Consider the following 22,976-nt stretch of genomic DNA (forward strand, 5'->3'; position numbering starts at 1 on the left):
ATATGAAAGTGTGAACTCGTGAAAGATGAAACTACACGAGACCGGCGAGATACCTCCACAGGGCGGGGAGATGATGATTATATTTTCGCGAAATATATTTTTGCGAAAAAACAAACAAAAATAACGAGTTTATTCGACTATTTCTTTTCTTCCTTGTAGGCCAGAACGAGAATTCCTTAGATTTCCACGACGCATGCGCGAGATTTGCGATCTGCTTACACCAGCTTAGATCGCAATTCTCGCGCATGCGTCGTGGAAATCTATAAGGAAGTCTCGTTCTGGCCTACAAGGAAGAAAAGAAATAGTCGAATAAACTCGTTATTTTTGTTTGTTTTTTCGCACAAAAAGTATTCGCGGCGCTTGATAAACATATAGTTGAGCCACGGTAGTCACTTGGGATATTTAAACATTTTCTTCATTGACTTTTTGGGCCGTCAAGAGGCAGTCCCTTAGGAGCCAATGTGGTAGTTATACAGCTCTCAAATTTAATCAAAAATATCTTCATTTGTGTTCTGAAGACGAACGAAGGTCTTACGGGGTTGGTACGGGGGTGAGTAATTAATGACTTAATTTTAATTTTTGGGTGAACTAACCCTTTAACAAACTGCCAATAAAATAAATTTGAATTCAGTCTACAGTTTGCATTTTATATGGCATATGTATGGAGTTTAATATACATCAAAATGGTGTACAATTAAATTTTAAAACAATAAAATGCAATATGGCTTACTGGAAGAAAAATTTGAAGATGTTTATTCCAATAAAAGGCCATTAAATGTAATTTCCATTACTTGTTAATTGCAAAAAGTCAATGCCATTTTTTATTAGGAAGTATATAATGCAGGTCCAGAACATGGCTGTCACGAAGATGGTCACAAAGAGTCCACTGTGCCTTGTGCTGACCCGGCCTAAACTGCAGAGCCTGCCACAGCCTGTGGAGAGCAGAACCAAATGGTCAGACAGCCCTGAAAATATCGCTGATATTGTGTGGCTTTCATTACTGTAAGACACAGGAATCTACCTGTTTAGTCATTATAAAGTATATGTGTTGTCTTGAAGGCAGTCTTTTTACTATTTCCTGACACACAAAACACTTATCTCTTTTTATCAGTTACTTATCTCTTGGTTTTCTTGTGCTGAATTTAACCCCTTTATTGTCACAGGCCCACCGGTGGGCCCAAATCCATTACATTTTTAAAACAGTATTACCCTATACTAAACCTAAACTAATCCTGACAAACTATATATCATTTGAAAGCTTATAATAGTTTAGTATAGTTTTCATATTTGGTGATTGATTTTCAAAATATATTACAGAGGAGCCGTAATTTATCAATTTGCAACAAGAATATGTTTATACTCTAAGGCGTGTTTAGACCTTTATTCTGAAATTATGATGAACATGAAACCTGTTTGTTTTCATGCCAAGAGTCCAAAAGATAGCCTCAATTCAATTATTTTAGAAAAAAGGTCTGAATTTTTTTGAAATATAAAGAAAAAAATTATAGATTCACCATTTGAGATGTGTCAGGAAGCTATAATGCACATACTTGTTTTTTTAATGTTTCTTAGAGGTTGAATTCATATCAAAATCTGCCAAACTTCTCATATTACTTCTGAATAGTATGTCTACTTCATAAATTGTATGAAAAATGTGGAAATAATTGTTCATATCACTTAAAACACATATGGAAATGGAGGTGCCCTTATATGGGCAGTAATGGAGTCTGGTTGTCATCTAGTGAAAAAGTTTGGTACTGCGCCCAAACAAAATCTTACTGAAGGCTCAGTTTTTTAGATATCAACCTAAAATTTGTAACACAACTTATTCAGATTTTAGGCTTTGATTTTCTGCCATTTTAGAGTTGCCCAGGTTTTGAAAATATATATTTTTTATATTGTACATTTTCATAAATTCAAACTTCTATAACTTTTTTTCGGTTTCACATTCTTAATTTATTTCACTACCACAAAAATCTGCTAAATGTCTTCTTAAAAACGAGACCAATCTTACATCTACATTACAAAGCATTCTTGAATTACAACCATTTAAGTTCGAAATGTGCATTTTCATGTATATTCAAAATAATATTGACACTTAACTCAATAACATGATTTAAAGGTCTTTAAGATTTCCCCATTATTTTTTTCTTTGTGTTTTTCGCAGGTTTTAGCAAAATTATGTAACATTTTTGGGCGAATATGCATAATAGTAAACCAAAACTTGAAGCTAAAATTGCAAATATCTGAACAGCTACAGTAAATTTCCCAGGAGAACTAACATAAGCTGGAATAAATGTGAGCCAGACAGCACAGAATATAAGCATACTGAATGTAATTAACTTGGCTTCATTGAAGTTATCAGGGAGTTTCCGGGCAAGAAAAGCTAAAACGAAACATGAGATTGATAGAAGGCCAGTATAACCCAGAACAGCCCAAAAACCAACAGCTGAACCTAAGTTACATTCTAAAATGATCTTTTCTCTGTAATAGCTCATATTCTTATATGGGAAAGGAGGGGATATTGTTAACCAAAGCACACAGATAATCACCTGTATTAATGTTAAGAAAACAACACTGAGTCTCTGTTGAAGTGGCCCAAACCATCTCATGACATTACTTCCTGGAAATGTAGCCCTGAAAGCCATTAATACCACAATTGTCTTTCCCAGAACACAAGATATACAGAGGACAAAAGTGACGCCAAATGCTGTGTGACGCAACATACAGGACCACTCAGTGGGCCGTCCAATGAAAGTAAGTGAACAGAGAAAACACAGAGTCAATGAGAAGAGCAGCAGGAAGCTCAGCTCTGAGTTGTTGGCTCTGACAATAGGTGTTTCTTTATGAAGATAAAACAGAGAAGATACAATTGCTGTTAATAGCACCCCACTAAAAGATAAAATACAAAGCACTATCCCCATGATTTCTGTATAGGAAAGGAATTCAACCACTTTTAACACACATCTGTCTTTGCTTTCATTCGACCAGTACTCCAAATCACAAGGAAAGCAGTCACTAGAATCTGTGAAGGAATATCAAGAAAATTATTCAAATGGACAGTGCATCAAGTCACTTGACCAATGGAGAGTATTAGACTTCACTTTTTACAAATATTTGTGAGAGTTATTCTGCATGTACTATTTTACCAGTGCCATTACTGATTTCTCCCTCTGCACATGGAATACAGTCATAACAGCAGACAGGTCGTACTTTTTGCACAGCCTTCCTAGTGCCAGGGGGACAGCTCTCACTGCACACAGACACAGGCAACTATGAGGAAAAAATAAATTCACATAAGAGCCAAATGATGATTTTAATTGTTAAATAATTTGCTTGTAATTGTGGAATCATTTTTCCAGCTTTTATCTGCTTTCATATTTTTTCAGGCATTTTAATTTAAATGGCTGTTAGTCAAGTCACCATTATTTATATAGTGCTTTATATAGGGGAGAGCGGGGCACAACCTAACATATTTTGGTTTTGGCTCAATTATTAAAAACATTATTAAGTTAGATTCAACTTTTTTTTACACTAGCAACATACACATCTCTGCTACAAATGAACACTTATTTTTTTATTCTATGGCCTACAATTTTGTACTGTTGCACTGAAAGTGACAGAAGTGCAAATGTTAAAACTTACCCCATATGTGGGGCTAATTGTAACAGATAGAGGGGTTAGTTGTAACACTCTGTGTAACACACATTATTTAGTACAATTTTATTTGTATAGTTTGATATTGTTTGTGTATCTGTATAGATAGATATCCATACATCCATCCCTCATCCAATCATCCTTCTATTATGGATCAATATAATTGATAGAGATATAGGAAAGGGCAGCACAGATTTGTAATAAATAATAATAAATAAAATCATAAAATATTGTAATTGCAATTGAATTAGATTAGTTTGTGGCAGCTGCATGTAAAATTATTATTATTATTATTAATAACAGTAATCATAATACAAATGAGCTTAAAATCAAAATTTAAAGGGATATTGCATTAAAAACAGGCCATATTTGTAATAAATAAACAAGTGATCAATGCACAGTAAACTAAATTTTAATTAACATTTTAAATTCCAACATTGTGAAAGTCCAACAAAGTTGTATAAATAAATACTCAAACCTGAAAAGTTGTGTGGCTCCGTTTTCATTTGATTATCATTGTACACTTGGCGGCTTAGTTGTAACACTGTGCTACAACTAACCCCGCTGTGTATTACATATTTTAAGCCTAGCTAACAGTTGCTGTGAATTGCTGACATGTTTCAAAACAGTGCTAAGTTTAAACCAACAAGACAGGAATTAAGGCAATATAAAGTTAGATTTGGAAACGTATACACCCAACTCAGAAACCCAAAAAAAAAAACCTATGATGAAAAAATTTACTTGCATGGTGTCAAAACACTCTTTGTCCAGTATCTTCACGAAATATTGTCAAAACTTTCCGCAAATTCGCAGGAGACCGTCTTCTGGCAGCAAGAGAAAAAGAGCGGAAAGACAAGCTGTTTGATCCTGAATAACTATGTAAAAGATCCATGTTAGATTTAACTCCACGTTAGGTTGTGCCCTGCGCTCCCCTACAGATTATTTTAAAGCAGCTTTACAGTGAAATTTTTTTTTGTTTTAAGAACATTTCTGATGAAATAGAACAGTTAAGATTAAAATTTGGACACATGCTGCTGTGCCGAGAATCTTTGGTTTCTGTTTTTGTACCCTAGCCTGACTACGTCAGACTTCCTACTTCCGCTAATTTCATTTCGCTCCTGTTGTCAGTCTGAGATAACGGCCTATCTTTCAGTTTTCCACCGGCCTGAAAACAGCCGGCCAATCAACGAACAGAGGGCGGGCTGAGAGCCGTGACGTAGCCGCTAAGCGCTGAGGAGTACATTGTAGGTTAGAGAAATCGAAAACCGAATACCGAAATAACCGCAGAAATGGGAAACAAGACACGGGATGCAATTTGCTCTGTTATGGAGAACATTCCGGGGGTTTTCAAACTGAAGCAAAAGTCGTTTACAGCCATGTTCACTCCAGTATTTCGCTCGCATCATCAGTGTTTACAGCTAGGACCGGCGCGTGCAGACGTTTTTATTTTTGCAAATCATTAACAAGGACAAATATTAGGCTACCCATTTTTTTCAGGCTAATTGTAGTAATGACGGATCAGACCTGTTTGGCCATAACTATATGCATAACTATAAGGACATAACTTACCCCCATTCAACGTCAGTTCTCCGTCTTTTACGGCCATGACAATAACGTCGGTTTCCTCGGCTGTGAACGCTCCTGGCGCGCTCTTATAATCATAATAATAATCCACCATATTTCGTTTCGACATCCTGCTGCATTAGTCCCAGATATGTGATTCATGAACAATCTGTTCATTGTGTATGTCACGTGACAAATGAACGTAAGACTCGGAAGCAAGGTAAAGTGATTATTTATGTTCCCTGTAAATCATTTTTTACTGCATTATGATTTCTTAATTCAGAATATGATCAACATTGCATAGGTAGATGTGATCGGGGAATTTGGGTGTTAAAATTATAACATTAAGCCACTTAAATAAACAAAATGACTCAAATGACTCAGAAAATCAGTAAAATGAACTTCCTATTCATGACTAGCGAGAGCAGCGGCTCGGTCTCGCCCTCGATCGCGGCACTGCGGGGCGGCGGAAACTAAATCATTCCTGTCTCGTGAGAGCCATAGACAGTTAAGGGTGAGAGCAGGGGCTGGGGCTCGTCCTCACGGCGCTGCGGGGCGGCGGAAGCTAAATCAGTCATGGCTCGTGAGAGCAGGGCAAGCCGATGCTGCGGGGCGGCCGCAACTCAGTAATTCATATAAATAACCTAGTTTGTGAATTGTTCATTCCCGGTTGGCACACATTTTGCAGCCCTTACAAAAGCGCCGCTCCCTGTCTACAGTGGAAGTTCGATAATAGATTTGAGTTCGATGCATAATGTCTCGATGCGGCCGTGTCGGCGCATAACATACGTCATAAATAAACTTATCTGATTGGCTTATGGGTAACCAATGATTTTAAACTTCAGAGAAGCGGCCCCTTGCGAGAGAGAAAACACTTCTCTATTATGCCATTCCAGACTCTGTCTACGAAGCAAAGTGAAGTAGCAGAGTCTGGTATTACCAGGCTATTTGCACCCCCCACTACAAACAATATTAAGTTCTCCAAAGGCTTTGCTTTCCATAATTCAAACAGATATTTGACATGATCTCAATAATAGATGTACCTGTCCACTGTTTCCTGCCCATAGCACATGTTCCTGATTGACTTTAAGATGTTTCTCTGAAGGCAGTGAACTGTCATAGAGGCCCACATTCTTAAACTGCAGACTTCCATCCTCAGCTGGCTGCCAGTTCACCAGGTCATATCTTGCCACTGGATCACCACTTGCATCAAAGAAAACTTTCTCACCGGTTTTAACATTGAAGCTCACATCGTTCATGTATTCCAACACCTAAATGGAAACCAAAGAAACATTATAAATTTCATCTTGGTTTTCTTTTTTTACCCTTACATTTGTGCATATGCATACCTTTTGTGGTGTGGGGTGGTCTCCTTTGCTGCTGTTGGTGAAGGATTCAAAGTCTTTTAACATGTTATGTAGTGAATGTGCAACAGCATACACTGCAATGTAAACTTTATGCTCTATGCGTTGCTCTGATACATCAATATATTCATTTCGCATCTCTGCAAGCCTCTCTGAGCCAGTGCAGTCACTAATGCTGCTGTTCCCGAAAGAGCACAAAAAAATAGTTTCCCAGAATTCTTTTAAAAGTTTATTTTTTGGTGCTTGATCAGGATGGACATTCATTAGGAACTCATGCAGGCCCACAATCTGAGCATTTGCTATAGCAAAACCCACAGCTCCAGAAAGGAAACTATATTCCTTTGTTTCTGCAAGATTTCGAGAAGTGATCCAGGATTCACTACCAACCCACTGTATGCCAGTGATGTTGTGTTGCGCAATTACTTTAAGGAGGATGACAAAATCTCCGAATGCCATAAAAGCCAGCACCACTCTGGCTGTGCCCTTTTTTACCACTTCTAGTGTCTTCAGAAACTGCTCTTCTGAGTCAGTTCTAAAGACAGCCTCTGCATATTCAATACAAATCCCTTCTTTTTTTGCAGCCTCCTCAAATGCTGCAATGCCATTATTACCATAGTCACTGCGACTCCTGACTGTCCCAACCCAAGTCCAGCCAAAGTATTTGAAAAGCTTAGCCAGTGCTCTGCTTTGGTAATAATCACTGGGAATTGTTCTGAAGAAGGATCGGTACCTTTTTCTGTTACTCAGACATGCACATGTGGCAAAATGACTGATCTACACACACACACACAAAGAAAAGTATATTAACCAGGTAGATTTTTTCCCCACTTTTTTTTTGTACTATTCAATATGTGCTGCAGTCTAAACAAAATTTGCAACATTGCTTTCTATGTACTTTTTTTTCAATGGGTACATATGACATAAAAAGAGCATATATTTATGGTGCATGTTCTAATATAACAATGGCGTTAATCAAACACTGATTCAACATAATAACAAGCAGCAGATGAGAGTTCTTACAACAGGTAAGCTGAAAGGACCAACTACAGATGCCAAGGCTATGGTGGGAGAGGAGTTTGACTCTCCAACAATTGCATGAACAGCTGGTGGTCTAAAACAAGACGTATCACTCAAAGTCTCTTCATAACCGTTCATCAAAGCCATGCCTGAGAAGATAGCCTTAGGTATTGAGCCACATGAGTCATGTATCTTATAGCCCAAAGAAACACCAGGCAACAGCTGTGTGCTGTTATTAATCTCCTCAATAGCAAAAATAAGTGTCTGAAGAAATTTAAATTCACGCAAGTTCAAGCTGTGAAAATAAAGCATCAGTCACTTGTGTTAAAGTCTGCAATGAATCATCTCAAAGACATGTTCAGCTTTTTTTTTGTGAAGGTCTTACAGAGTAATTATTATACAGACCTGCCACATGTTGTTTCCTCTGGTTTGAAAGTGAAATTATGGTTTTGTAAAATAGCACTTTTGTGAAGTGAGAAAATTGCCCCAATGTTGATGTCTCTTTCTACTGAAATTAAAGGAAGGGCAGGCTGACCAAGCAGTCTACAGACTTGTGTTGAAGCTGGCAAACAAACCCCATACACCATCAGCAGCAGTAACAGCAGTGACACAGTCCTCTTTGCCATGCCAATATGTATGCAGGGCAGGAACCTCTGAGAAAGAACAAGGGTAGTGCTACCTTTTATCATATTTGAAAATACCAGGGTTCTCAAGTTTGAGCAAAAGCTTGGAGTGAGATCACACGCGGTTAGGGGAGGAGACATAATGAAGCCCCGCCCCACCCATCCCCGGCCCCAATTTTACCCATTGTTCATAATTAACCAGAACAAATTAAAATTATAACAATTAGTAAATCTGATAAATGACAGAGCAATTCATCACATCAAATACTCTTTAATGCAGTATTACAAATATAGCTAACCAAAAATATAACAAATTGCTCCAAACAGTTTCAAAGAAATCTTTAAAAATTGCATTTTGATTTTTGAATGCGTCTTCTATTTAGACGAATGATTTATTGTGTGGTGGGACATTGAGAACAAATGGACAGATTAGAGTGCACCACCTCTTCCACTGTCTCCTCCTCTAATCTGGCAACCTTTTTAGGGGGCTTACCCTTTGGTGCCCAAAATGACAAAATATCTTTCTGCTTTTTTCCTGACATCTTTGAAAAATACAAATGCAACATTATGACAATGATTAAATATTACCGAGAGCAATCTGCTGTAATACATCCTTAATTTAACTAGAAAGACTTATTACAGTATAATATAGTTTAAAATAAAATCAGTAAATCTTGATTCCTTTCCATACCCACTAACATTTCTCTTAGTTTTAGATAACGTAAGATAGCCAAACTGAGCCTGGTTGCAAAGTAGTTGTAGAGTTTTTGACTGCATCATAATGTAGGATGGGCTACATATTAAATGTTCTAGCCCAAAAATGTTAGACGAGCTTCTTCCAACTTACCTTCTTCTCTATCACGACACATGTGTTCGCGCGATGTTGTTGGTTACCTAGTAACGAACGTACGGTGGCCGAGGATGTTCCGTCCATTTCCGTGTGTTCGCGCTACTGAATGACATGTCATGCATAGATCAGTGGTGCACGCAGCGTGCATATATGTTGCCTAGTAACGAACGCAATCTGGCGGAGATACGCGCTGGCGGCAGGAAACTTCACTTTGTTTGCCTGCGCCTCGTATACAACGTTAGAAAGCTTTCAGCCAGGACAACTTGGTTGGCATTGCCTTTTCAGCATGAGAAATACACAGTGTGGCGTGTGAGCGTGTGAACCGGTCGAAATGCGTGTGTCTCACGGCCAATGCGTGAGACTTGAGAACCCTGGAAAATACCCTTTGGGGTTGGCATAATACATCAATTACTCTAGTTTGCTTGTTGCAGTTGTTTCATTATGGAAGAAACATATAGGTCTAGGGATACAACATTTCTACATCAATTCCGAAATCCAATTATTCAGAATGACATCTATCGATATTGGTAGTTTGGTGGTGATGTCTTGAGTTTTTATGCTAGGGGTGTGCAGTCAATATTTGTATCTGTATGTATCTCTAATATTCGCAAAATTATTCAAACTGTGTGTTGTCAAACTGATGAAGAAGTTTTCTTAATTAAGACTCAAATTTCATTATTTAATATTATGTATCTGTATTATTTTTCTTTATTTAGTATTCATAATCGGTTGTATTTTCGTATGAAGTTCCCCTTCAGGGACTACTGCTGCGTGCAATCGCAATGGGAACGCCTCCAGCATAGTGCGTCTGAAGCATGAATGAAATCAGTCAATGGAGAGAAAGAGCGTCGCAGCGAGTGACGTCATCGACCAGGAAACTATAAAGCACCCCAGAATCATAAGCACACCAGCTTCTGTTACTTCAGCAGCATTTATATATATGCTCCATATACTGTACATATACAGTATATATGTCACAGGGTGACGAAGGGTGGAACTGTTTTTTTGTGTGTGTTGTGTATTGTTGTTCCTGTTGGGAACGAATTGAACGTAACACCCAGCCGGTTGTTTCCCATTAAAACAGTTCGGCTGGATTCCGCAAATGGGGGTAATGAGCGGCAGCTGCGAGATGGGTGGAGATTGGGTGGTGGCGTTCATGAGGGGGACCATAAAGGCGGATGTTTTGGTGAAGAGAGGATCCAGAGCTGGAAGGATAGAGCGGGAAGGGGCGATACACTGCAGAGAAGGAGTCTAAAAACGGTTCAATCTGGATGGAGAAAGAGAGACAACATTAACAGAGAAGTGAGGCAGTGGGTTCATGTTACCTCATCGAGCAGTTAAGTGCCATTGGATATCCTTATCATCAAACTCAATGCTTGTAATACCTGCTGTATACAAAAGTTTGGCGAGTTTGCCCTGAAGCCTATTGAATGCTGATGTTGCCTATTGAAATCTGATATCTGATCCTGATGAAGCCTTTAATGTCAGTTGTGTGTGCGTAGTACACTTCCCATACAGTTTGGATGTGCTGGTTCATCAACTCAGGAGGAGAGAGTCGGCTGGGATAATGAGTGGAGACCTTATTCGCTGCGAGTTGGAGTGAGTTGCAGTGCTTAGTGTGAAGTGAACACTCGTTACACTCATTGGCCTGGAGTGCTGAGTCATAATTAACTAATTACTGTGTGTTGAGTGTGCGCTGTACAGGATTGTAGCTACAGTCTGTTCGGTTTGAAGATGATTTGTGAAATATTCATGCATTGCTGTTTGTTTCTCCTATTCTAAATAAGAATCAGTATCTGCTAGGGGTGTAACGGTACACAAAAATCACGGTTCGGTACGTACCTCGGTTTTAAAGTCACGGTTCGGTACGTTTTCGATACAGCAAAAAAAAAAAAGAAATGCCAGATAAATTTCCTATTTGCTTAAAGAAAAAAATATATTTTTAAATAAATGTGAGTTTTCCTAGATCTTGAAACTTTCAGGTTTATAAATGGGGGTCGTCTTTGAAGGATGAACAAGTAATGTTTTGGTCATCACATTAACAATAACATTTAAATATATATTTATTTATATAATATTTGAATTTTGAAGTGCTGGAAAAAGATGTGTGAAGTGAGAAGTGTGAAGAAAGCATTTCACCATTCCAGCCAAACTGGTTCCAGTTAGTGTTATTATATTAAATCCATGGTGAATGCTGCTGGTCTGTGGACGTAAAGTATTACTAGTTCATTCACGGCACAAAGTTTCTCCTGGTTTCCATGACAGCGCTGTTTGATCTATTAGAGATCTACGGTTAATAACGGAGAAATGTGAATGCATCTCACTAGATCTCGCAGCAATGTTATTACCTCAGTGGCGAATTCAAATGTTTTCTTTACCGGATCTCTTAGCGCTGTATAGTAACATTGTTGCTTGATCGAGATCGGCTCGCGCTGCACAGATGTTGCTGGTCCGAACTGATAAATGATCCGTGAAGCACATAATGAGTAGCGCAGTTCTGCTTTCATTACGTTTGCCATTTGATGTTGCGCAAAGTTGTGTTGGCCGCACCACCACGAATTTTGCCGGCAGGAAAAATGGTCCAAGCAATCGTTCGGTTTGTATGCGCACCGAACCGGAAGCCTCAAACCGAAACGGTTCAATACGAATACATGTACCGTTACACCCCTAGTATCTGCCCATTGAGCTTTTCACACTGAAGAAAACCCCTGCCGTGAGTTATTGACTATCAATGATTTGAAGAAGATTTGTGAAATATTCATGCATTTCTGTTTGATTCTCCTGCTTCAGATAAGAATTGGTTTCTGCACATTTCACACTGAAGAAAAGCATCTGCTCCATTACCTACCCCTGGCTGCCCAAAGAGGAATGGTCGTGTGAATCCCTGCTAAGCATCTGGTCCATTACTTACCCCTGGTGGTGTGAAGAGGAACTGTCGTGTGGACTCCTGATAAGCTTCTGCTCAATTACTTGCCCCAGGCGATGCGAAGAGGAACTGTCGTGTGAATTCCTTACAGGCATCTGCTCCTTTACTTGCCTCTGGCTGTGAGAAGAAGAACTACGGTGCAGATTCCTTACAAGTATCTATTACGTGACTTAACTCTGGCCGCCCGAAGAGGCCCCGCTGCGTGCATCCATTGCTAGTGCCTGCTCCATCCCGCACCCCTGGCAGCCAGGAAGAGCCATCAACTATGTATGGTTTGTTTGGGAGTGCAGCACAGCTCTCGAGGGGGCTGATTGTGAGCATTGTTAGTGTCTTCCTATGAGGATATTTCACTCTCGCCGATCGCTCTTCGAAGAGGGCGGTTTGGTGTGTGATCCCTGCGGCTAGGGTCCTGCTTCTGTTGAGGCAGAGCAGAGGCGCATGTCATGGGGATCGCAAATGGATCTCACCGAGGGGTGTGAGATGGGCCCCGCCCTATCTCAGCCTTCACCAGAGTGATCCAGTGCTTCTATCCCAGCTGTGGAAGCGCGGTCCTACGCTACCTCTCCCCGGGTATCCAGTTCTGAGGAGCTGGATGTTGAAAGCTTCGGGTCAGAGGGGGCTGGTGTCTCGTCATTCCAGTCACCACCCGATGATGAGCTTGTTAATGTGCTTTCCCATGCTGTTGAAAAGCTCAGTATTGAGTGGCCATCTGATAGGCCAGAGTCTCTTTTTTATTTTATTTTTTTATAATTAATTTTATGCCCCCCCCCCCCCCCCCACATACAGACACACACTAACACACTAACACACTAAAACTATTAAAACTGTGACAATGAACATTTATTTGAGCTCAGCAAACAATCAAATTCTTTGGCATAGGCCCTCTCCGTAATTCGCATTCCGAGGGTACGAAATCTGCATATCCTGCCTGTCAATTTTTGACACCCCCAAAAATTAGGTGGAGTAATAATCCACCGGTACGGGGCCCACCTCCAAAGAATGGTAGAGGATGTATACCCATCGGTTGTGAATCCTGAAGTTCTGAAAAACTCCTGAAAAAGCTGTTAGAAATACTGCTTCTTTTTTTAAAAATTTTGTATTTATTTAACAGTCAGACATACAACAAACCAACATAGTGCAGTAGTGAGCAATCTTGTAAATCTATAATTCCAGCAGTGACAAGAGTGATTTAAGTGTTTGATCTAAATGTGTATGTGAGCGGGTGTGAGTGTGGGTATGTGTATGTGTGTGTACGCGTAAACAAAGAAACCATTTATTATTTATTACCATTGTCATTACCATCACCATCCCACTCCCCACCACCACAAATACTGCCCATATTGTGTTGGTAGATTTTTATTTCCATCCTTCTTCCTATGTATATTGCCATTGACAATCCTGCATAAAATAAAATATGATATAATACAATAAGATACCCTTCCCCCATATCTCATCAGTCCCTATCTTTTCCTAATTTTTTTTTGTGTGTGTGTGTTATGTGCAATGTCTAAAGTGCATTAAAAGAGGGAGTACAGTGCGAGAGTGTCTCAAATTGGGCCAGAGATGCTGTCCCGTTGAAACCACTTCTCGCCTATATGACAAGCCGTTTTAGCTTAAATTGTACCCAGCCTTACTCGTCATAATTTCATTCTTACTAGTAACAATTCAATTAGAGAGCTCTACAATTCAATTCTTACTAGTAACAATTACAATTAGAGAGCTCTACAATTCAATTCTTACTAGTAACAATTAGAATTGTAGAGCTCTCTAATTCATTTATTACTAGTGTGAGCAGACAATGTAGCCCGACTACGCCACCCAATTGAAGAGCTGGGACTCTATTAATTTAAACACCCTGGCTTTCAAGTTCTTTTAGTTTGGTGGGAGCAACACAACAGGATTACCCGGACAGCAGTTTGAATAGAAATGTTTTTATTACAACCTTGTTTCAATAATAAAAAGAAAGGGCACACCGTGCACTCTCAATTGACTTTAAAAAGCTGGACAACGCCACGGGAAGATGCAGTTCGCTGGAAGTCCATAAGCACCCACAGTCCGCGAGCGTCCCTCTAACCAAGTCCGTCTGGCACCATACAGCAGCGTCTACACAGCAGCCCACCTGTCACTCACTCACGCGCATCAGCACATCACTCACACAACAGAAAAAAAAGAGCCGCCAGTATCTCCACAGTAAGGAAACACAGCATAAACACCACACCACGATAGGAATAATATTAATCGTGCACACTCAATTAAATCACTACAATTCGTGAATACGCATTAAACAATAGTGGTAAAACTACAGCAATACTGGGACACTTTAGTTTAGTTGCGGCGTGGATATTAATTCCGGACGAGGCAAGGCATATAATTTAACAGGACGTCACTCACAAATAAACTGGGAGTAGACGCATCTAGCTCCCAGTCTTGTTGGACAATGCTCAATTCAGCGCGACCAACAGCGACCCCAGCAGAGAGAGACAGCGGTCCAGAACGGCCGAGAGCAGAGGAAATCCAGCACAGCAGAGGCAGACGAACTCCAGCACGGCAGGGAACGGTCAAATCCAGCAAGCGAAGACAGGGGAAATCCAGTCCAGCAAAGAACGGACGAATCCAGCGCAGCAGAGAATAGAGGAGATCCAGCACAGTAGAGACAGACGAATTCCAGTCCAACAACGAACAGATGAATCCAGCACAGCAGAGAATAGAGGAAATCCAGCACAGTAGAGACAAACAAATTCCAGTCCAACAACGAACAGATGAATCCAGCACAGCAGAGAATAGAGGAAATCCAGCACAGTAGAGACAAACAAAATCCAGCAGCCACCAAATCAACAGCCGGACCGTCACTTCAACGCGAGCAGACAATGGTTCATACTACAGTCAGGAAAATAAAACAAATAAAAGCAATCGCGACTACGTCTGGTCATAAAAGAACGTGGAGAACAGGGCTGCACAACAGAGTTCACGGGTCCCAGGCTCCTGTTTGTCAGTTTCTTCGCCTTTTTAAAGCGTCTGTAATTCGACATGGCAATTACCAACAGCTGTCCATCTAATCAGCTGTGATCTAGGCTTCCAAAAACTACGGGGGCGTTACCCCACACCCTAAATAATGATCAAGTATCACAAAAAGAAAACATGCATAATAAAACAACGATCACAAAAGAAAACCAAATCAAAAAGAAAACAAACATGCCAAATACACAAACAAAATTAAATAGACCATAGTCTCTCCATATGACATCCCCCCACTCTTTAACGTTGGCAGTCCCTGACAACCATAGGTATCCACATATTTAAGTGTCTCTATATCTCACAGGGGGCTGTCCCATATTGGAACGGACAGACCTCCTAGTTCCTAGCCACCTCATTACCTGGGTCATCTAGACCAACAGGGTCCACCCATGGTATATACATCAGAGGTTGCGGTGCACAAACAGGAGATACTGGCAACTCGGGATGCAATGCGAGGGCACCTTGGGGGGGGTTAATGCAAGGTTTAAGAGAATTTCTATGCAGAACCCTCTCTTTCCCTGTACGCTCAGACTTAACACGATAGGTCAAACCCTCTTCATTCAACTGTTCCACTACTACATAAGGCTCTGGGTCCCATTTACTACTAAGCTTACCCCTTCCCGCATCTCGCCTATTCCTCCGCCACACACGTTCCCCAGGAGCTAAAGGAAGTGACTTGGCCCTGCGATCATATTGCTTCTTGTACTGGTCTGCCGCCTGACCCATAGACTTAGCTGCTAGTGAATAGGCATACAACAGATGTTGGTGATGTTCGCCCACCCAACTATCCCAGCTATAACGAGCATGCTGATTCTCTACCCCCAGAGCTACATCCACAGGCAACCTGACATGGCGCCCAAACATCAAATACGAAGGTGCGTACCCTGTTGAGCTGTGTAAGGTAGCATTATAAGCTTGCACAAGGGCAGGAAGATGTTCAGGCCAACGACTTTGCTTTTCATCTTCTAAAGTCCGCAACATGCTCAGCAGGGTCTGATTAAGCCGTTCGCACATACCGTTCCCTTGAGGGTGGTACGGGGTTGTCCTACTCTTGGAGATGCCATAGAGGCTACATAATTCAGCCACCAGCTGGGATTCGAAATTTGGGCCCTGGTCCGAATGAAACCTCATCGGACACCCAAAGGTCTGGATAACTGATTGCCACAGGACCCTGGCTGTAGTCCTCGCTGTCTGATCTCTTGTGGGGATAGCCCAGGCATAGCGGCTAAACATATCAGTCATGACAAGAATGTTTTGATATGGGTCCTGGGGCCTTCCTAAAGAAAGAAAATCTAACTCGATGACCTCAAGGGGAAAGGACACAGTAAAGGGCTTCAAGGGCGCTTTCGGCACAGCATCAGTTTGCCCGAAATCCTCCTCATGGAGGGCAAACACCCTGACCCACCTTTGTAGGAGAACTTCAAAATCTTGCTTCTGTCGTTCGGTCAAGTCATCTCTACCTTGCAAATCTCTTAGCATCCCGACAGGTGGTTCCACTTGCTCTCCCTCTCCAGCCTCCACAATATCTACTGCGACTGTTCCATCATCCTGCACAGTCAGGCTTAGATCTGTCTGGCCATGGACGTCAGCACGGTCAACACGAAACACCTTCGCCAGCTTCTGGTAGCGGCCTATAAAAACAGGGCAAGAGGTCATATTCTGGATGCGAATAGGAAGTTGGCCATGTTTGACAATTGCAACAGTCTTCGCCACAGAGAAAGGCCCCAGCTCAGGCAGTGCTTCAATCAGGCCACAGTAGTCCTGTCCCTTCGGACCCATCCGCGCACGGCCCCAAACCACCACCTCACTTCTGGCCGGAACGGTTAGGCCCTTGCGACTTGCTGGACGCACAAACCCCATGTATCCATCTTCTCCACCAACTACAGCTGTTCTCTGGCATACAGCAAATGCACCCGTCCACGCTTTCCTTGTCCCCTGATCCTGGAAAACAGTCTTCAGACCCTCTGGTCGAGCAAGTAGGTCATGCCAACAGGTTGTAATAACATTCATACCAATCAGTAATGGGGCAGTTAGACAGTGATCGGCTACAATAACAACCCCCCGCCCTGAGATATTAGCACCTCCTATCTCAAAATCCATCACCACATAGCCTTGATAAGGGATGGATAACCCATTAGCCGCTCTAAGTGTCAATTTGTTAGGGGTTGCACCATGTGATAAGGCATCTGCTGGATAGTGTTCGTCAAATATACTCTGTCGCATTAATGTCACTTGTGAACCGGTATCAATCAGTCCAATTAGGGGCACACCATTTACTTTAACCTCAACCTTAGGGCAGTCACCCACAAATACGGCCCTTTGTCTTGCCTCACCCAAATTCCCTGCTACTTGGACCTCAGTAGCAGGACAAACTAGTTTAAATCAGCATGGGACTCAGATGGGGGTCTACAGAACCTGGCAATATGTCCAGTGCGGCCACACTGGCGACAGATAGGCTTACCGTCTGCAGCCCAGGTGTTAGGTGTATAAGACTGGAACCTCCTCCTAGGTGGTGGCTGATTAGGGAAATGTGAGGATCGTGGAGGCTCACTTGCAGCGGGTTGTAACTGCTGGGTCATTTCGCGTCTTAATGCATTCATCTGCCCCCTCACCTCCTGGAGAAGCTCCCGCCGAAACGCCTCAGCCCAGTCATCCTTCCCTGTTTGTGATTTAAGAACAGAGGACTTACCCACAGCTTGTGCTACAATTTCATGCCCAGCCCCAGGCCGCTGTTCACTTTCCAGCAACAGGACCTCCTCCAATACAGTGTTGAAAGTGGCATCTGGGTTACGGCGTGCATAAGTTCTGATGGTGCTCCTCAGTTCTGCATTACGGAGTCCCATCAAGAGCTGGTCCAGCAGGTGACTTTCATCAAGAGGGCCATCTGGGTCTCGCTTCCTTAATCTACCGAATAATTCCCGCAGCCTGAGAACATAAGTTCTTAAACTTTCACTGGCAGTTTGTGTACAGCTAAAAAATTGTAATCTCAAATTTGCCACAGGGACCTGATCTCCGTACAGGGTCTCTAAATAGCTAAAAATTTTTGCTACAGTATTGCGTTCGGTATCCCCCAAAACACAAACCTCCCGCTTAGCTTCATCTGTTAATGCCCCCAACAGTATGCTGACTTTTTGCTGTTCATTAAACTCCCGTGCCTGCAACAAACTCTGAATTTGTTCTTTCCACTCACCAAATTTTAAATCACCCCCTACACCTTTAAATTTGGGGATCCAAGGTGCACCCGCATAAATTGGCATCATCATCATATTAAAAAAAAAATATATATATATATATATATATATTTATGTAAAAATTATAACTACTATACAATTAAGATAACCTGTATGTGAAGCTCCAAACCAAACCCTGCCGACTACTGCCAAATGTGAGCAGACAATGTAGCCCGACTACGCCACCCAATTGAAGAGCTGGGACTCTATTAATTTAAACACCCTGGCTTTCAAGTTCTTTTAGTTTGGTGGGAGCAACACAACAGGATTACCCGGACAGCAGTTTGAATAGAAATGTTTTTATTACAACCTTGTTTCAATAATAAAAAGAAAGGGCACACCGTGCACTCTCAATTGACTTTAAAAAGCTGGACAACGCCACGGGAAGATACAGTTCGCTGGAAGTCCATAAGCACCCACAGTCCGCGAGCGTCCCTCTAACCAAGTCCGTCTGGCACCATACAGCAGCGTCTACACAGCAGCCCACCTGTCACTCACTCACGCGCATCAGCACATCACTCACACAACAGAAAAAAAAGAGCCGCCAGTATCTCCACAGTAAGGAAACACAGCATAAACACCACACCACGATAGGAATAATATTAATCGTGCACACTCAATTAAATCACTACAATTCGTGAATACGCATTAAACAATAGTGGTAAAACTACAGCAATACTGGGACACTTTAGTTTAGTTGCGGCGTGGATATTAATTCCGGACGAGGCAAGGCATATAATTTAACAGGACGTCACTCACCAATAAACTGGGAGTAGACGCATCTAGCTCCCAGTCTTGTTGGACAATGCTCAATTCAGCGCGACCAACAGCGACCCCAGCAGAGAGAGACAGCAGTCCAGAACGGCCGAGAGCAGAGGAAATCCAGCACAGCAGAGGCAGACGAACTCCAGCACGGCAGGGAACGGTCAAATCCAGCAAGCGAAGACAGGGGAAATCCAGTCCAGCAAAGAACGGACGAATCCAGCGCAGCAGAGAATAGAGGAGATCCAGCACAGTAGAGACAGACGAATTCCAGTCCAACAACGAACAGATGAATCCAGCACAGCAGAGAATAGAGGAAATCCAGCACAGTAGAGACAAACGAATTCCAGTCCAACAACGAACAGATGAATCCAGCACAGCAGAGAATAGAGGAAATCCAGCACAGTAGAGACAAACAAAATCCAGCAGCCACCAAATCAACAGCCGGACCGTCACTTCAACGTGAGCAGACAATGGTTCATACTACAGTCAGGAGAATAAAACAAATAAAAGCAATCGCGACTACGTCTGGTCATAAAAGAACGTGGAGAACAGGGCTGCACAACAGAGTTCACGGGTCACAGGCTCCTGTTTGTCAGTTTCTTCGCCTTTTTAAAGCGTCTGTAATTCGACATGGCAATTACCAACAGCTGTCCATCTAATCAGCTGTGATCTAGGCTTCCAAAAACTACGGGGGCGTTACCCCACACCCTAAATAATGATCAAGTATCACAAAAAGAAAACATGCATAATAAAACAACGATCACAAAAGAAAACCAAATCAAAAAGAAAACAAACATGCCAAATACACAAACAAAATAAAATAGACCATAGTCTCTCCATATGACACTAGTAAGAATGCAATTGCAGAGCTCTTTAATTCAATTCCAGAGCTCTGCAATTGCATTCTTACTAGTAAGAATAGAATTAGAGAGCTCTCTAAATCAGTTTTTACTAGTAGGAATTACATTTAGAGAGCTCTTTAATGCAATTATCACTAGTAAAAACTGATTTAGAGAGCTCTCTAATTCTATTCTTACTAGTATGCAATTGCAGAGCTCTGGAATTGAATTAAAGAGCTCTGCAATTACATTCTTACTAGTAATAAATGAATTAGAGAGCTCTCTAATTCAGTTGTTACTAGTAAGAATGCAATTACAGAGCTCTTTAATTACATTGTTACTAGTAAGAATTACAATTAGAGAGCTCTCTAATTCAATTCTTACTAGTAAAAATTCAATTAGAGAGCTCTACAATTCAATTCTTACTAGTAACAATTACAATTAGAGAGCTCTACAATTCAATTCTTACTAGTAAAAACTCGTATTTATTAGATGCAAAACAGTTCCCATTCAGGGAACTTCGAGCTGCGTGTAAACGCCGTGGGAACGCCTCTGCGTGATGAGTCATGAAGCACGTATGAAATCTGTCCAATGGCGAGACGGAACGTCATAGGCGGGGTGACGTATCGACCAGGAAACTATAAAGCATCCCCGAAACACAAGCGCAACAGCTTCTGAGTCTTCACAAGCGCTCTATGTATGAATTTTGTCTGTCTGAAAATATTGTATTATATATATATAAGTGAAAATGGCGAGCAAACAACAGCATTTGAGAAAGTGTGTTCATCCCTGCCCTCGCTTCATCACGGGTGGGGATACACACGATCTGTGTGTTGCTTGTTTGGGAGTGCAGCATGCTCAGTCGGCTCTCGAGGGGGCTGGCTGTGAGCATTGCGAGTGTCTGCCCATGAAGACACTCTGCTCCCGCCGGGCACTCTTCGAGGAGAGTGGTTCGGTGCGCGCTCCCCGCGGCTCGGGTCCCGCTGCGGCCGAGGCACAGCGAAGGCTTGCGTCGTGGGGATCGCAGATGGATCTATCAGCGGGGATGGAGACGGGCTCCGCCCTTTCTCTGCCCTTACCTGGTAGATCCAGTGCCTCAGATCTTGGTGCGGGGGTCCGCGTTGCGGTTTCTCCTGCCCGGGCTGAGGCGCCATCGCTTCAATTATCCAGTTCTGAGGAGCTGGATGTTGAAAGTGTGGATGCAGAGTCGATGGACTCAGTGGAGATCGGGGACTCGCCATCCCAGTCTCCCGCGAATGTAGAGCTGATGGAGGTTTTGACTCGGGCTGTGGAAAAATTAAGCATTGAATGGCCAGTTGAGAAACAAGAGTCGAGGGTGAAGAGTAAAATGGATGAGAGATTTTTAGCGTCACACTCACTACCTCCGCGCCGGTGTTTGCCCTTCTTTCCCGATCTACACACCGAGGTGTGTAGATCGTGGAACAAACCAGTGTCAGCTAGAATTTTGACACACCAGACCACGACTTATTCCAATATTGCTGGGTCTAGGAGGCAGGGTTATGGGGCGATGCCGAGGATGGAGGAAGTTTTGGCGAGCCATCTTTCTCCTGAGACGGCATCGTCTTTTAAAACACCGGCGTTGCCCACCAAGCCACTCAGAAATACTTCGGTTTTGGTGGGCAAAGCTTATTCAGCGGCGGGACAGGCAGCATCTTGCTTGCATACGATGGCCATTCTCCAGGCGTATCAAGCAGATCTGCTGAAGGATATGAGCGAGGGGGAGGTCGTCAGCACTGACGTGTTTAAAGAGCTGCGTCAGGCGGCAGATATTTCTCTCCGTGCCACCAAGGAGACGGCCAGATCAGTCGGCCGGTCTATGGCAGCCCTGGTGGCCACGGAGAGGCATTTGTGGCTAAATTTGTCTAATATGAAGGAGAGAGATAAAGCTTTTCTCCTGGATGCGCCGCTGTCGACCGAAGGTCTTTTTGGTGGTTCTGTGAACGCAGTAATTGAAAGATTCCAGGAAGGAAGAAAGCAGGCAGCGGCGCTCCAGAAATGACTCCCCCTCCGTACTCATCCTTCTGGGGCTGCTGGGCGAGAGCAGCCCCGCCCGTCGGGTTCCACGCATAGGGCGCAGCAGAAGAAGAGCGTCGCGTCTCGGGCTCCTCCCCAGCAAAACTGGGCCGAGACGCGGCGTTCTCAGGCGAGGTCTTCCCGGGACAGAACCGATCTGAGGAAGGTTATTGTCGCCAGGAAGGCCTCGTCGAAGAAGCCCTGACGCCACTGGTGTCAGGCTGCTGAGGGTGGTCCCCACTGTGAGACAGAGGTGTTCTCCGCTGAATCCGGCGCCCGCTCTCTCTCGGTGCCCTCAGGGGTCCGTTCTGCCAACCCTGCCTGTAATGGGGGGCGCAGACGGTCCCAGCGAGCGATTTCCCGAGGGACGCTCGTTTGCTTCGAGGAGCGATACAGAACGGTCGTTAAACCCTGCCTGTGCGCGGTCACAGGGCGCTGTTTCTGTTTTAAAAACTACTCCAGAGGCCAGTCTCGAGAGACTGGTACTCTTAGTAGAATTTCTGGTAGAATGGGGAAGTCTTCCAAATATATCTCGTTGGGTCCTGCAGACTATCGAACGTGGGTACGCGATCCAGTTCAGGTCGCGTCCACCTCGTTTTCGGGGGGTTTTGCCCACAGTGGTGACCCCCGAGCAGGCTCTGGTTATGGAACAAGAGGTGAAAGCTCTGTTACTGAAGGGGGCGATAGAACGAGTTCTTCCTCCCGACAGAGAGCTGGGGTATTACAGCCGATACTTCATTGTTCCAAAGAAGGATGGGGGGCTGCGTCCGATTTTAGACCTGCGCCTCTTAAATCGGTCAGTAGGGAAGCTCAAGTTCAAAATGCTAACTCTCAAGCAGATCGTGTCACAGATCAGGTCCGAGGACTGGTTTGTCACGATAGACCTAAAAGACGCGTACTTCCATATCTCCATCCTTCCGCAACATCGGAAGTTCCTGAGGTTCGCTTTTGGGGGCGAAGCGTACCAATATCGGGTCCTTCCATTCGGCCTAGCGTTATCTCCTCGAACCTTCACGAAATGCATGGACGCGGCTCTGGCCCCGCTGCGTCTCCAGGGCATTCGCATTTTAAATTACATCGACGATTGGTTGAT

The 22,976-nt window shown here is 42.9% G+C and overlaps 1 protein-coding gene across 1 annotated transcript; it reads right to left on the minus strand.

Annotated features, from left to right (window-relative positions):
• Nucleotides 1-2,126: 2,126 nt before the first annotated feature.
• On the minus strand, nucleotides 2,127-8,227 carry LOC120486006 (extracellular calcium-sensing receptor-like). Its single transcript, XM_039681842.2, has 6 exons — nucleotides 8,007-8,227; nucleotides 7,605-7,896; nucleotides 6,570-7,358; nucleotides 6,264-6,491; nucleotides 3,150-3,273; nucleotides 2,127-3,025 (listed from the first exon to the last, which is right to left on the minus strand). Exons 1-6 carry the CDS (start codon nucleotides 8,225-8,227, stop codon nucleotides 2,127-2,129), a joined length of 2,553 nt encoding a protein of 850 aa, XP_039537776.2.
• Between the last annotated feature and the right edge of the window lie 14,749 nt (nucleotides 8,228-22,976).

The sequence above is a fragment of the Pimephales promelas genome, chromosome 10, assembly GCF_988280905.1.
Source record: "Pimephales promelas chromosome 10, fPimPro1.hap1.1, whole genome shotgun sequence".
Classification (NCBI taxonomy): domain Eukaryota; kingdom Metazoa; phylum Chordata; class Actinopteri; order Cypriniformes; family Leuciscidae; genus Pimephales; species Pimephales promelas.

Bases quoted from the DNA above. Each gene is read 5' to 3' on its own strand.
- LOC120486006 (XM_039681842.2), bottom strand. From the start codon at position 8,227: ATGGCAAAGAGGACTGTGTCACTGCTGTTACTGCTGCTGATGGTGTAT. The intron at 7,897-8,006 runs GTCTGTATAATA...TTATTTTCACAG, and splicing joins GAGGAAACAACATGTGGCAG to CTTGAACTTGCGTGAATTTA. The intron at 6,492-6,569 runs GTATGCATATGC...GTTTCCATTTAG, and splicing joins ACCACCCCACACCACAAAAG to GTGTTGGAATACATGAACGA.